The following is a 16,659-nucleotide window of genomic DNA, read 5'->3' as shown; positions in this document are numbered from 1 at the left end:
AAGTAGTGGAGATGGGCTTACAGGAACCGGCTGAGCTGTAGATTTCATGTGAGCTTGACAAATCAGTCAAATTCCTAATTTCCCATTCTTGTCAGTCCTGACGTTATTCATTAATATAAAAGGAATATGATGAAAATGTGAATTATTATTTGTAGTAATTCTTGACACTAGATATATGGACCCATGGTGATGATTCAGAGATTTTATGGATGGAAGACATCGTTCAGATATTTAGTCTCCCTACTGAAAATATTGACTGCTGAATTTAATGCTTTGTGCAGGGGTCATGCCAGAAGTATGTTTACTGTAAAAGGACAGCTAGTCAAGAAAAGTAATCTGTTCCAACTTAAGATAGTACTAGAAGTCCTGACCACTTTTGCTTTCTTATTGTGAGAAAGGCTATGATGTGTCCTGAAATACAAGTAATGCAGAATTTGTGGCTTCTTTGAATATTTGTGCTACACTTGATCCAGATATCAAGTTCTTATTTCTAGTGAGATGGTTCAGCATCAGAGAGAAATATGAATATTCATTAAATTCCATTGTAAGAAAAGTCTGCTACTATGTCCAGATTTGACTTTGAGTGACTCAAGATATATTCATTGGTGGGAGGTGTCAGTAAGGGAGGACAGTTCATGTGACACACATCATCTTATCTGGAGTGTAATGGAAAACTTTTGTAAATTTGTGACTGCAATGACTGGATGTATCTTTATCCACAATGCTCTTTCCAGTCACAAAAAACAGTTATTGATGTCAGTGACTTTGATTATTTACCAGATACAAAGTCCTTTGACCAGTCAGAGAGTTTTAAAAGAAACTTGGAATAACATAGCAACAGAGATCCACAGGAGAAGCTTGTACTAGACAACTCCTAGAGATAGAGGAATGTGAGGAAAGAGGGAGGGGTTTCTGGGAATTAACTACAAGAAATGAGATAGGGAGAAAATCAGGACTCCAGTAATGGAAAAAAAAATGGATTAAGAGACCCTATGCATCTGTATGGTCAATTATACAATTCTTCAGATACCTCAGTTGGGAAAGTTCAGTAAAAGTTCTTCATAACGTGAAAGAAATGCCTATATATATATATAATCTATATGCATGCATTTAGATACCTATGGCCTACAGCCCTCCCTATCCTGACATATATAAAAGTTTTCTGAATGTTAATATTTGACAGTTGCAAACTATGCTACCTCTCCCTATTGTTTTGTGATAAGAAGTATTAAGTTTGGATACAGGCTGGGAAAATGTGGTCCAGATCACTGGCTTCTGATGGTGTAGATTTATTAGCTAGCAAAAATACAGTACGGATGTCTGTTGAAAAGAGTATCTATTGCTGAGGAAAGTGGGGCATGAAGATACTTTGCCTTTTTCATTACCAGGCAACCTGTACATCAGTAGAAAAACATCCCAGAAAGCTCCAGGCAGTCTGCCCTCGATATGTATACTGAGATTGTGACAAACAATGACTGATTTCTAAATGTCTTACCAAGCTGCATTGCACTCATCTTCCTTGCTGTCTCTTGTGTTGTTGCAAACACAAAGTCCACATTTACAGCAGCCATTACTGAGTGGCTTTACAAATGATAAATCACAGAAATTTTGTAACTAATATACGTGACCCATTGAAGTAGTATATTTAAATGACATTATCTACCTTTAAAAATTGCCTGTTAAGATAAATAATGAAACCTGTTACTCATTTTCTGTGCTGTACAGTTGTTTGTTACTGTGTTTAGCTAAAACTACAGGGTATGTGCTTAAATGAAACTGAAATCCTGCCAGTTGTGTACATATGAAGCATCTATAACTGGTTCATTAATGTTATCTTGATGAGCTTTTAGTGCTGTATGTCTTTTTACCTATGATTAATATTATATAACTCAAAGGTCTTTTCTCTTTCCCTCATTTGCCCAGAGGGTTTTATTTAATTTCATTTTGCTTTGAGTGTTTTTATTTCTTGATTCCACTAAACCTTTTAATAATTTGGACAAATACTTCTGCTTGCTTTAAATCAGGAGCGTAAACCAGAGGTGTGCAAGCAACCTAATGAAATGCAGCTGTCTGGTATTATATCATGCATTCCTAGTCGCAGGTATGATCACAGTAGAGTTAGAAATAGTTGTATGCACTTTATGAATTAGGTATGATCTAAGCCAAGATAGTCATGGCAGGACTGATAATTGCTACTGGAGGCAATAGCTTGCTTCCTTAATATTTGCTTCACTGGATGTTTAAGGTTTGTTTTTCGCTGCAGTAATTTGCCTGCCTCAAGTTATTTGTGTCTCCAAAAAATTATCAAAATAGGGCTTAAGGCACCAGAAAAGAGCTGATAGATGACGAATATTTGCAGTACAATTATTGGTGCATTTAATTATACCATTTTGAAGTCAGGATTGTTAGTACAGTAGTTTTAAAATGAAGAAGCTTTGGTGAAAGATGCCTGACCTGCAATGGCCAGAGCAGCAGTCTCATTTCAGGATTCAGAAATATGTAACTCCCTGGTCAGTGCCATTGATATGTGTCTATTAAATCTTCCAGTACTGATTCTGGTTCTTTATATGCAATTTCAGAGACTCAAGTGTGAGACAACCCAATCCATAGCATCAGCATGCCGTTTCTATTAATTTCTAATGCCGTTCACTGTTAATTTCTCCGTTGTTACTGAAACCATTTTTAGACTGCAGTTTTCAAGATGGAGAATTCTGTGACTTTACGTACCATAACAAAGATAACATGGGCCTTTCACAAAGAATGCAACATTAACAACAAAAAGTGTTACCTGCATGTTAGTTTTTATAATTGTAAGTTTTGGGAGTAGCTTCTGCAGTTCCAGTTATGTGCATAGTTGCAAAGAATTCTGTTAAACACAGACTTAGTTTTAAGCGATAGTTAACGTTCTCTCTTGAAACATAACACTTGGTGCACTGCCAGCAGAAGAAGATGTCCTGAAGCAGAATTTTTCTTATTACAACCAAAGCAAGTGTCAGATGCAATCGCAGTATGTAGAGGCTCAGTTATTGCCAGTGATCAGTTCATGGATAGCTCAACTCTGGCATGCTTCATCTAGTGGTGGGCCTGTATTTGAAGCATCAGGAAAGTCATCCAGTTAGCCATCTCTTTGATAGTGCATTGTAATTGATATGTTCTTAAAATCAGGTCATATAAGGAATAAAGATAGTAAGTTGTATAAGGAAAGGGATAAATGGCTGTTTGTATTTCTAAAGTCTCTCCTCCCCATTCTTCCCATTCATTCCACCCAGTGCGCCGCTCCAAAGCTGCAGATGAGGAAAGAAGCCACAAAGCGCGCAGAGCCCGGGATGAATACCGACGACAATCCTTGCGTGCCATCCAGAAGGGAAGAGTGGCTGGCCTGAGTAATTTGTTCCAGGGGACAAGCCTGAATAACGATCAGGAAATAAAACTGAACAACAATAGTGCAAGTCCTTTGCTGTCTCTCTCTGCAGCATCCAGGTTGGTTTGTACTGGAGTGACTTTGAAATAGTTTTCTGTTGAATTGCTCCCTCTCCAATCCCCACCAGTTCAACAAGTTCTTCTTCAGTTGCTGGTAATTCTCAGTCTTGCTCCTTCAATACGACCAGGAAAAGAATGTTTAAAGAAAAATGAAACCAAATTGAATACTTAATGTAAACTAAATGCCATTTATTTTTCAGACAGGTTTCTTAGAGTTCAGAGGGAGAGTGAGAGATGGGCCCTTCAAAAGTCAGTATTAGATTAGTATGCAAGGCTGTGATATGGAGAAGTCAAATGGACAAACTCTTAGGCAATTCTTAAGCCTCAAGCCTAAAACTGCCTGCTGCTTAACAGCTCTTTAAAACATTTTACAGAGAGCTGTCCTACTCCTAAATTTCAGGGGGTTTAAGGTATTTTCAGGCAAAATCAAATGTCTTTGATGTTTATTCATCTGACTATTTAGGAAGCACCATGAATTGCAGAAGAGGAAAGAATCCAAACTGGCAGATGAGTGCTAGCAAGTTGACTAATCACTCTTTTCCTGGTTATTTCTTATACCATTAATTTGGATTCATGTGGCAATAAAGGCAATTTGAGCACTGTCAGGAAGGTAGCATTAAATGCTAAAAAAAAAACCAAAACAAAAAAACCCCCAAAAACCTAAATCCCAGGCTCAGAAAGGAAAGAGTCCCATTACATTGGTTTTCTTTACCAGTCAGTGTAGCAGCAGAGAGAATCAGTCCCTCATTGTTTGGAAATGTGTTCTGCTTTGACAAGTTCTTTGCTCTACTGCGTTGAGACACATAAACCCTCCAGTTTCTGTGGGAGCCAAAACTCCCAGTTTGAGGGAGGAATCAGAATTTCACTCTGAGACAGCAGGATCTTTAAAGTTACCATCAAATCAACTTGTTAAAGGAATTCTCTCATTATTTTCCAAACTACTTAAAGCCTTCTTCAAATTGAAGTAATAAAAACACTAGTAAAAGTGGTAGATTTTGAAAAAGATGGTCCATGACTTTGACCTCAAGTTCTGAGCTTCTGAGGTGAGGTTATTTACTATAGAATTTGGTGGTGCTAGGCATGATCCTTTTCAAAAAGGGCCTGAAAAAAGAGCTGAAAAATATTCTGATTGTTATACAGCTCATGTTCAGTACTATCTATCTGTTTCTAAGCTATGCCTATACTACAAAAAGCAGGCAGTATTTATTTTTCTTATCTCTTGAGGCTCCTCTTTGTCTGTCCATGTGAAGATATCAAGACAAATAAAAGTTGCTTTAAACATGTGCTTTAATAGTGAATGTACATAAATGTATATAAGTCAACTTCTCGCGCCTAACACTGGTATGGTAAAGCAGAAGTAGATGTGTATCTAAAATGTTCCTTTGCCAGTGACCTGGGAGGTCAAGGAGAAGATGCACAGTATGTTGTTATTTACCACTAGTGTGAGACAGATTTTTTTGCCTCAAGGGAACGTGGGTGCAGTGTTATGTCTGAGTTTTTCAGCATGAAGCATAGCTCCTATAGTCCTTGCCTTGCCTTGCCTTTTCTTTTAAAAGTCACATGAAAATAGTATTCTTTTATTTTTACTTGAGATCTCTCTCTTATAATTTCTATATAGTTTAGAAAGATTCCATTTGATTTTTTCCTACTATCTTTCATATTTTGCTGAGTGTTCTCTTCCTGATGAAACCCTTTGGCCTGCTTACTCACTTTTATTCTTTTGCCTACTGTGTTTTGATATTCTTTTTTTTTTTTACTTTTGTGGTCGTATTTCTTTCTTCCTGCCCCTACTGAACAAGACCAACCAGTTTCGTGTTTTCAAAACTAAACTGAACTACAGAGAAATGAGTTAAGAAATCAGAAGGGATTGTAGGGCCCTGGAATTTAAAAGATTTCTTGTTTCTTTATAGAAAATATTCAAAAACAGAAATAAGAAACACATGTAGTTTGGTGTTTTTTAATGTGTGTCTATAACTGAATTCTCACTGTCTTCCCTCACTCATGGTTGTATCTTCAAATTTTGTGATGAATATCAGCCAGATCTACTCACATGTGTTTGTGTAATTTATCAATAACTGTTACATTCACTGTGGGCTTCATCACTTGATATCAACAGAATCAATCACTAGTTTTAGTAACAGCAAGACAAGCTGAGAGAAGGACTCAGTTGCATATCATCAAGCAGACAGCATCTATATTTTTGCTTTTATTCCTTTTCTAAGGAGCACCTTGCTGTCATGAATTGCAGAACCCTGATTGGTTTTGAGGGTTCTTGATTATCTTACAAATTAGTTTAATGCTGTTTTATGACTTCTGAGCTGACATTCTAATTTTAGTAGTAGTTCTCTGTTACATTGTCTAGAAATACACAATATTAACTGGCAGCTCCATGGCAGGTGGAATAGGAAAGCTAGAAGTATGTAGCCAGCTACTGGACTGGGCACTGTGAAGCATGTGTCTCACCAAATGAAAGTGAAATTATAGTAGAAGTAGACATACCCACACTAGCCTTTGTCCTACATATCTAAAGAAGATGATGAAGATCTGATAATTTGTGCTAACAGTTTGAGCACCCAGAAACCCGTGGGATTTAAAACTATGCAGAAATCCATTGTAAAACCTCCCCTTTACTACTGTTATCAGGGTAAATGAGATTGTATGCTTAATTGGAATGCAGTCATACTTTCACTCAATATAATATACCTTAGTCCTTACTTGGGGAGTAGCTGGATGCATTTCCCACATTTTACCTGATTTGCCTCCTACTAGCTAAAATAATCTAAAATGCATAGAAAGTAGTAGAAACAGTAGGTAGAGAATGCAAAGGGAACATAAGAGTTTAAATAAAACATTCCTTCTATCATGCTCAATGTTTTGGATACACAACCTATTATAGCTGATTCTGATTTAGAATTTCTTGCCAGTGAAAAGGAGTATACTCTAAGCAAAAAAAAATAAACTGCTTGTCAATATGTACATTGGAATAAAAATGAGGTGGAAATGGAAAGCTGGCTGAAATGTCCATTGCAACTTTTGTGGCAAATTGTTTTTCAGTTTAAGTTCTGTGCTTAAGAAAATGTTTGAGGTTCCGTTGGAAATGTAAAATCAAAATATTCTGGTTTCCATAAAAACTCAAAATAATTTACAAATTAAAAAAAGCTAAAATTGTTCAGTAAGCTATACTGAACAGCAGTTTTACTGACCATTTTGTAGCTGTATGGTTTGTAATTATTTAAAAAAGAGATTAATATTGTCCCTTGTTTTCATACACTGCTGATTGTCTGTGTGACTCTTCTGTAATTATTTGCCTTTCAATGCAGTAACATCTGGGAGCGTCCTTCTAGACCCTTTTCCCGAGATGTCATAATTCGCTGGTTCAAAGAAGAGCAGATTCCTCGACGTGCTGGGTTTGAGAGGAACACCAACAGGATTGCTCAATGGTTTCATGGTAATATGCTGATCCTTCATTTATTATACAATTGAGCTGTAAGCATACGCTCAGGAAATAAATCTTGCCAGCTTTCATCACGAAAAGAAAGTCTACTGACCCTGTGAAATCTAGTGCCTGTTAAAACAAGATTTTGCATCATTCCTATTATTAGCATATGATTTGCCTGTTTTATTTTTCTGATTAAGTAGACTTATTTGTGACTCATGTCACCAAAGCATTTTTCAGGAATATTTTGGCCTATATATACTTGCTGTAAAATAGCAAGCCAAGCAGGAGGAATGAGACCAAGACAGGGTGAGGAGGACTCCAAAATAAACTGGCAAATACCGTAGTGATATGATTATGTGGATGACTGACATTCATGTTTCTGCTTTACCTGATTTGCAAGAAGGACTTGAACGCATCTCTGTTTAATCCCTGTTGTACTTTCTAAACTGGGGTAGCATTTTTTCTTGCTTGCTTTCTTTTGCAAACAAAAATTATTGAAAGATGTTGATTTTTCTCAGAAGGACTTGGGAATGTATGATTTTAGACAGTTTTCATGAAATGGGGAAAACAATTCTTGTTCAGATCAATGATTTGCTGTCTCATGTGCTGGAGTTCCTAGCATCTCTGAGGCTTTTGCTCTGTATAGCATTTGCTACACAGCTGAATCTTTGATATCAAACTCACCGGTAACACATCTTATTTTTGTAGGTATTAGCAATGATCTTTGTATTTGTTATACTTAAACATGAAAAAAAGAATTCTGGCTTAAGCTGACATAATTGAGGGACTGGAAAGGCTTTAAAGTTAAATCTCAGTATTTTTTCATTGCTGCTTTTGCTGAGACTGATATTTCTTTGTTCAAAGCACTAAGCTGACCGTGATCCTATTTTCATGATTCTCTAAGCATAAGATGAAGTTGTGTGGGCATTCTAAACTGAACCAGGCAAGGAAGATTTGGTCGAAGATTTCTGAACAAGTTTAGCATTTCATATATTTCAGATTTCTTTTTACGATACACAAATCCTTATGTGTTAAGACATCAGCAAGCTGCTATTTTCATTGGCTTAATTAGTCAAAGACACTGAAGTCAGTCATGAATAGACTGTAAATGCTACATGCTTAAATTTCTTATGAACAGTGATGCAGACGGGGTTTTTTGTTTTCTTACAAAAGACATTTAGTGTGGTTTCTTTGAGAGACAAACTGATTAAAATTTCATCTGTGGAAATTTTTCAAAAGTATTTTCAACCATGATCTTTCTCTGTGGTCCAATGGTAGATGTTTTCTGTTCTTGTGGGAAGTTTACATCCATATAAATTGACATGAATAGTTATGAACATAATTCACGCCTTAAGAAAGCATCTGGGCTTGAGCTAATACCTCTGCAGTCTTTCTGCTAACTTCAGTGGCTTTTGAATTAGTCTGTTAATCACTGTAAGAATTGAGGAATACATGATTTTTTTTAGTTTCTCAGATCATGCTGTTCACATATTAAGAAACTGTGGCTATCCAATGACATTTATAAAAGTGAGCAAAGTACTTCATTTGTCCTCCTCCCACTCAAGGAGCCTGACAAAGATAATTAAGATAGATTCCCAGCACAAAGCTCAGTGCTTTTCTTTGCAGACCCACACAAATGCTGCTTTGGTATGCATTTTCTTGGTTAGCGCTTTTGCTTCTGGAGCTCTGGTTAGATTCATTGTAATCCTCAGTGAACAACTCAGCTGCCTTGTAACTCTTCTGAAGTGGTGGAAGCTAAACATCAGGTTGTTACAGATGCAGTAGTCAATGTCTGGTAGTGTTAAGTAGTGTCTATGTTACATTTTGTATTGTAGACAAACTCTGAGGAAAAACAGACAAACAAACAAGGACAAAAATATTAGGAAGTATTGACATACTTTAACTTTTTTTTTCAAAAAACCCACACCCCTTCTTCATTGAATTGGCCTCCAATTTGGGGGCCAGAGGAGATGGGAGGGGAAGACAACCAGAAAACTTTTGATCCAGCCAAACATCTTTTTTCTATTCTTTATTTACTTCTCATTAAAATACAGATTGTGACTTCTGTTGTATAGTCCTATTTAGGATCTTCTGTGTTATTGTATTCAGGGAACCAGCACATATATATATGTTTTTTGTGTATGAACAAAAATACAGCAGAACATATCTGACTTGTATAAGAAATTGGTATTCCAAATGAAAGCCATTCTGCAAAGCCCAGAATCATGGCTAACCGCTTGAGCCAATGGGGCAAAAATCTAATCATCATTTGGATGGGTGGAAGTTTGTGTAGAAAGAACTGCTGCTTAGTATTTAATGTTGTCTAGTATTATGATGACAGGTCCTTAAAACCTCAAGTGTCTCTCAAAACAGGTATAATTAGGTCCTTCAGCATCCTTGAGCAACTTCTGTATTTTCTTATATCCCAGTTTTGGACCATAAATGGGAGGATAATATTGTGCTTCACATTAAGGGTTTTTTGAATTTGAGATCTATTACAGCAGTACTGAAAAGGTTGATAGTAGTTTGTTACAAAATTACATGTTTTTGCCAAGGTCAATAGACCTTTGCTTACCTGCTTTGACTGTCGTGTTGCTCAGCTTTTTAGCTAAAGTTAAGCGTTAGCCAGTTCACTGTCCTCAAATTGTATTATGGAATATGACATTTTCTAATTATACAGAGATGAAGGTTTGAGACAGATGTGACTATGAAAAAAAATCATGTATTCCTCAATTCTTACAGTGATTAACAGACTAATTCAAAAGCCACTGAAGTTAGCAGAAAGACTGCAGAGGTATTAGCTCAAGCTAATAAAGGAGTCCAAATAATAATGCAAAAATGTTTTTACCCTCATATATTTGGCATGTTTCCCACATTAAGTCATCAAACTGATCTGGATTCTGTTTTAAAATACATATTGTCTTGGGCATTTTCATGGTATTTAAAACAGGGTAACGTACAGCATATTTAAAGTACCTGAAGTTTTCCTTTTGTCTTCATTTGAAGAATCACTATAAAATGTTTCATTTGAAATGGAGTGGTAAAATCTGTAGTAAAGTTTTTTCAAATCTGAGCATTTCCTTCCTTATTCACAAAAAGCTACTTCTTAAACGAGTATCAGCTTCAACTTCATCCACCTCTACTTGTATCTGGAAATTATCATCAGTTATCTGAACTCCACTAACATGTTTTTAGCTCATTTTGAATAGGCTTTATGTTTTCATGATTTAAAAAAATAACGTTAAGGATACAAACTGTAATGTTCAGCTGAATTTTGGATGTAAATTCTATTATTTTTTATATGTTCGAGTAATAGATCCTTGCCAAAAACTAGATCATTTACCCCTTCAATACAGGATAATTTTTTTAAGTTTGTAAAGAAAAAAATGTTATTTTAAAATATTTTTAAATGTTACTTATAACTTAAAACCATCTTTAATCCCTTCAGAAACCATAAAATTAGATGATCTTTACTTCATTTGGATTGGGAAGCAATGAACCATTTTTTTAAGTGGCTTATGCTCATTTAGTGGCCACAGTGCAATGATGCTCAATTCTCAAATTGCTAAAATAAAGGAGAATCAGAGCAAGCAATTAAGGTGTCACTGAGATTATCTTGGGATATAAGGTAATAGGTGTCTATATCTTTTGTACAAAATCCAACTGTTTCTTTTGAGTTATTTAATAGTTGCCTTAGGTTTGAGTGAAAATAATTATTTTAACTATGAAAACTAAGAAATAGGTCTAAATTTAGTTAAAGGTAAATTCTGATGATTTTGATAACTAGGAAGTTAATAATCATATTATGATTTCTTACCTACTAATTGATAAACATGGGCAGATGAGCCTATCACTAAGTGCATCCTAATGTTGTATCAAGATGTATGAAACTGTTTTGTAAATCTGAATTTAAAACATGCTTTGCCAAGATCTCTGTTGCTGGTACACTTTGAAAGCTGGGAAGTAATTTGGTGTTTAGGATGGGAGGGGAGGTCTGTCTCTCAAAAGGGCTAGAAATGGAGGCACGCTCATTGTTTTGGCCAAGTTTTAGCTTTGAACTGGAATTTTCAAACCTCTGTGTGAACCATGACAAGTAAAGGGAAAGTTACCAGCCTTCCCTCTATGTTGAAGAGTTTTGCCAAACTCTATCACAGACACTAGCGAATTGTAGTTTTCAGTTTACTGCAGGCATAAGACACTGGGAATAGAATTCCACATGGCAACAAAACTAAAGGCCTCTTCCTCCTGTATTTAACAAAAGGATGCTGGTGGCTGAAACAGATAGTATTTCTATTTGTCTGCTTTGGCTTTCATTTGTCCTTTAACCTTTCTCTTTTGCCTGAAATCTGTTTTAGCATTTTTTTTCCATTCCCACTGTTTTGTCAGCTTTTTTTTTTTTTTTAACTTCACATGTTAGACTTTTTGCTCTTACATATTCTGTTCTGCATTTGATTATTTTCCATTCAGAACATAGGAGAGTGTTGCTGTTTGTAGGGGGGTGAGGCTGATCTCTAAATATTTCCCCAGCATTAGTTGAGACCAGCGTTTTATGGTTGTTGATGTTATTTATCCACAATATAAAAGGAATCTCTCAGATATATAGTGAGTATAATGGGATATGACAAAATGAGGAATTTATTCATTGCCTGTCTGAGAGGTGGCTGTATGCATGTTTGCTAAGCATCTACCGTAGCACTATCAAGTCTCTACTTGCCTTCAGGTTGAAAGGAAAGTTCAGAGGCTGATATCACAGATCTGGAAACATGAGGTAGTTGCCCTAAAGGTTGTACCTTTAAAATGTAATTGCAGTAGCCTTGTTCCTATTGTGAAGAACTATTTTACCAGAGGAAGTCAGGTGGCAGTGCAGTTACTGGCTAAGGGAGTGGCAAGTGGTGAAGAAGCTGATCAGAGAAAGCTGAAGGATGGATTGAAAAATGCTGAGAGAAGCAGAAGCTGAGTGATCCCTGAGGTCAGGGGAGCCAGGGAAGACAATTTTCAGTTTAACAGGGTCATGTTGCAAATGTTTATAGATCAAGGTTCAATTCCAGATGGCTAGTATTGATTTCAAAAAGAAACTTGTTTTCAGGAGGAAAATCTAGCAGACCTAAATAGAGACAATGGTTCTGCGAATCAGATGCTCTCAATGAAGGATTCAAGATTTAATATTTCTGAAAATCTACTAATTTTGAGTCCTTGAACAGCAGCGGCAGTGCTGGGCATATTGGTATAGCTGAACTGTGAGAAATATAAAATATAGCTTGTACTGTAATATTTTCTAAGGGACGCAGAAATGGCAGTGGTTTGGTTTGAAAAACATCTAACAGTGAATACAGTTTGCTGCTTTGAACATAAAAACACACTTTTTCTTCTGCTGTTGAAGAATAACCTTCCAGTCATTCAATAGATGCATGTTAGGAAGATAAGAAGCAAGTGCTGTAAATCCAGGAGAAGTACAGCCTTCTTGATATTAATGATCTATTTTCTAATTCACTGCTTTATCATTACCTAGCTTTTACCTCTATTCGCGAGAGTGCACAGATAGATTCTTTGATTAAGTAAACTGAGCCCCAGGGTCTGGGTTTTCTTTTTCCCTTCTAGTATTGTTGTAGATGGGGTACTTTGTTGCGGGAAAAGATACAAGATCTTGTTAAAAATCTCCTGAATTCATTGAGAGCTTTTCCACTGTCTTCCACAGGTCTCAAAAGATGCATCCAAAAACTAGCTATATGCAAAGCTTGGTATCTAAAACATCCTGTGATTGGGAAACATCTGGAATGAATCAGAATTCCTGACTCAAATGATAAAACCAGCTAAAATAAAAGTTGTCAGTTACAATGTCCCTCTTATCTTGCACACGTTTGCAGGACAGCTGTGTGTCTCTAATTTATGCACGTAAATGAAGAAGGGAAGTAGGACATTACAAAAGTTACAGAGTATAAAAATTTATTTTGAACTATTATCTGGGAAAGATTAAAAAATATTTTCAAGATGATAGATTTAGAAGAAACTATGTCTTACTCTCTTTATCAGAAAGGTAGATTGTTCTGTTTTCTACTCTGCCAGCCTGTTCTCAAAGAGAGAGGGCTGACACAGTTGTGATCAGGAGTTTGAATATCTGTAGACATTGTGGCTTGTGACTGCTGCAGGGATACACCCAGGTCAACACAGGCTGATAGTTACTGCCACCTGGTTGATTTTATGTAAAACAAGTACCCTAATCTGTGGATTTCTCCAAAAACATTGTTAGGAATGTTACCTTTGCTGGGAATCTTGGCAGGAAGGACAGATATGGAACAAGTTTGGACACCAAATTATGCTCCTATCATAACCCTGCATTGGAAAATGGGTTGAGGCATCCTGTTAGGCCTGAGTGAGGAGGATGCACTGCTGTCACCCCTATTGTCCCTATTCTGTTGTTAAACAGGGCACATTAACTTCCAAGGCTGCTTAATCCTGTGCTTTTCATCACCACTGAATTCAGACACAGAGATGAATGATATTCATATCACAGTGGTTATGCAGGATGAGTGAGAGCCCTCTGTTATATTAAATAAAGGACTTACTAAACACCGAATGGGACAAGTCAGGCTGGAAAATCTGTGTCTAGCATTTAAAGGATTAATGATATGGCGCTCTCTGGTTTTACACCATGGCCTTTAAATAGCAATAATACTGTGTAGTAATAAATAGTAGTAATTAATAGTTATAATTCCTTTGAAGTAATTATAAACCAGTAATGTTTATAACCTACACATACAGGTTTTATTTGGGCACTATACATGAACCAATTTGTCCTTGCAGTTTTATATATATTCTCCATATGGGTGGATTTACACATAGTTATTAGAGCCATGATCATCGGTTTACTTGCAGTGAGATGGAACGCTATTTTTTTATATTTCCAGAACGTATTCCTATCAAACATCTACTGGATGTTCCGGTAGTATTTTTCAAAAATATTTGGAGTTAAGTGTTTAGATCCTGTGGTAGATTCTGCTACTTGATTATGGATGTCTCAAGACAAGTCAGACCCATAACATACGACAAGACCTATATAGTTCATCAGCTCTAAATCAGTTCTCAGCTTCTTCCTTAAGAAATGAGGGGTGTTTGCTGTTTTCTGAGAAATAAGATGATCCTTCATATACTGAGTCATTCCACTTAGGTCATAATGATTGTTTCAGTCTGTCAGTTCTTTTGAAGGCTTTGCGATTGTTTTTCTAGTGCCTTTACAGTTCCAAAGTGTCTACACAGACAGGTTATTAGGAAACAAAATAAATGTTTTAGACTCATGGCTCCCCTTGGAAGGGAGCAAAGTATCAAAGTGAGGTTATGTGAGCTGTAACATGCTGCAAGGAGAAAGGAAGCACAAAAGAACAGCAGGGAAATTGTAGAATGAGGCAATTGAATAATTAATGTAAATAGGCTAATTGCTAATGTGAAATGAGCTTTCTTATTCTTTTACAATACATTGTCCTTCTTGACTGCTTTTTAACTGGAAGCTATATTCTAGAGATTAGGCATGTTCTAAAGATAGAAAGCAGCAATTTTTCTGAACAGGTATTGTAGACACTAAAAATGAGATATAATAAAGAGCATGTGACCACAAAGGGGAAACAAGTTTGATGAAGTGTTAACGGTTTCATGGATACAAACAGGTCAGGTGCAGTGCCCATACAGTGCACTGCTACTCAAAGATTTAAAAAAAAAAAAAAAAAAAAAAGGAAAAAAAAATCCTTTCAAGTTCCGGTTTGTGCCACACAATTCTTTGCATTTGTGAAGAATATGCACCAGCTTTTTCATAGATTTTTACTTCCACGTGAATTTACTAATCTCTTAATGAAAAAATGTTTTGCTATTGAAAATCAAATTGCTTTTTTTAAAACACTTTAAGATGATCTTCTCCATGTGCCACTATTAGAGCATGACATAGTGAGCAATTATGATTTCATTTAATAAGCCATTGTGGTAGCTTAATATATTTACCTGTAATTTTATATTACAGTTCTGTGTTCTGTCTCCTTATTTAACTGGATTCTGTGTGAATACATTTCTCTATTACTGCAGCTCCTTCAGTCAGCATTTCTTAATAACATTACATAAAACAAAAAAGGAGGCATTCCTGAATGGAAAGCTCTGCTGTTAGTGTTTGGAAATGAAGAATCATTTATAAAAACCAAGTGATATAAGCACATGAGTTATTTGGAAGAAATCATATATAAAGACTTGAAATGAACCCCTTGTAAAGAAAATATTTTATATAAACCACAGAATCACAGAATTGTCTAGGTTGGAAAAGACCTTGAAGATTATCCAGTCCAACCATTGACCTAGCACTGACAGTTCCCAACTACACCAGATCCCTCAGTGCTATGTCAACCTGACTCTTAAACACCTCCAGGGATGGGGACTCCACCACCTCCCTGGGCAGCCCAACGACTCAACGCCTAACGACCTGTTCTGTAAAAAAATGCTTCCTAATATCTAGTCTAAATATTTTAAAGAAAATGTTAGAATCAAGTAAAAAGCCCTGACATCTACAAAGGTTGTTTATACTAAGACTGGAAGAAATTATGATGACTGTTTATGGTGACCAAAGTGAATTCAGAAGGCCTTGTTCATCTGTCCAGCAGCTTGAATCTGAGCTATGGTACCCTTCTACATATATTCCTTACATGCTGGATCCTGCTCTCTCCCTTAAGTGTCAATTGTATATGTGTTAATTGGTTGGTTAGTTTATCCATGCACAAGGTGCACTTAGATGTCAGTTGCTACCAGCACAAGACATTCAGCTCTACTGTGTATCTTTAAATGCTGTATCTGGATGTTTCCTGATCACCCCTTCTAGCAGGACCCACAGGTGTCCTGTGTAGAACCTTGTTAATCTTGGCTGAATTGTTGATATCCTGCTCATTGTTAGTCCATATCTAAAAGTTTATCAGCCATGCCTCCAGCTCTTGTTCCTTTGCCTGTACACTTAAAATAACATGCTTTCTATTTTACAGGCTTTCATATATTTTCTTCAGTTTATGCTAGACTAAGTCATATTTATTATTTTATCTGCACTATTTTCTGTTTAAAGCACAGCAAATACTTGCAGACCCCAAATCAGAAAATTTTACTGGTTTCCCAGCAGATGGCCTTCTTACTGGTCCTTCAGCCTTGCTATGCAGAGTATTGAAACTGCCATCCTATTGATCCAGCCTCAAGGCAAAAGATTACAACTTATTAGTTTGACAGCTCCTTTGAAATAATGCTATTTTCCTGCTAAGCAAACACAACTCTCTCAAACAGGGTATCAGCAGGTATGGTGTGTAGTCATGCAGCGGGGAGAAACATGTGACTGCGCAGAATTATGTTGCTGGTTTAGCTTAACGCCAGTTCACCCAGTTAGGAGCAGATTGTAACATTTAAACTGCTTTTACAACAGGAGATAAACAGTAGGAGATGATAGTAAAACCAAAGGGAAGAGGTTTCTGTGAGTCTGTAGGCAGAGTCTGTATGTCTGTACATACTAGTACCTGTATGTGCATCTTTACCATGTAACGCTGACATGGAGGCAGAATGAGGTGGAGTGTGGGAAACATAAATTTGCCCTTCTCCTGCAAAAGTTAAGGGAATTGACAGCTCCTCCTTCCCTCTTGGATTTCAGAAAGGTCAGTTCTTCTTTCTCCTGGCCTTTCAGTGAATGGGACTGTCACAAACTCATGAATCTTTCTAAGAGGTAAAACTCCAAAAGA

General features: G+C 36.5%; 1 protein-coding gene across 2 annotated transcripts in view; it reads left to right on the top strand.

The window, feature by feature from the left end:
* Positions 1-16,659, top strand: part of SH2D4B (SH2 domain containing 4B) — a 100,202-nt gene that overhangs the window by 66,492 nt on the left and 17,051 nt on the right. For both annotated transcript variants that reach the window (XM_074830491.1, XM_074830492.1), the window contains exons 5-6: positions 3,270-3,480; positions 6,801-6,928. In XM_074830491.1, coding sequence (XP_074686592.1) covers positions 3,270-3,480; positions 6,801-6,928 — 339 coding nt within the window. The remainder of the gene's footprint in view (positions 1-3,269; positions 3,481-6,800; positions 6,929-16,659) is intronic.

Source organism: Strix aluco, chromosome 7 (assembly GCF_031877795.1).
Source record: "Strix aluco isolate bStrAlu1 chromosome 7, bStrAlu1.hap1, whole genome shotgun sequence".
Taxonomy (NCBI): Eukaryota; Metazoa; Chordata; class Aves; order Strigiformes; family Strigidae; genus Strix; species Strix aluco.
Note: the sequence above shows the minus strand (reverse complement) of the source record. Positions and strands in the feature narration are given on the sequence as shown.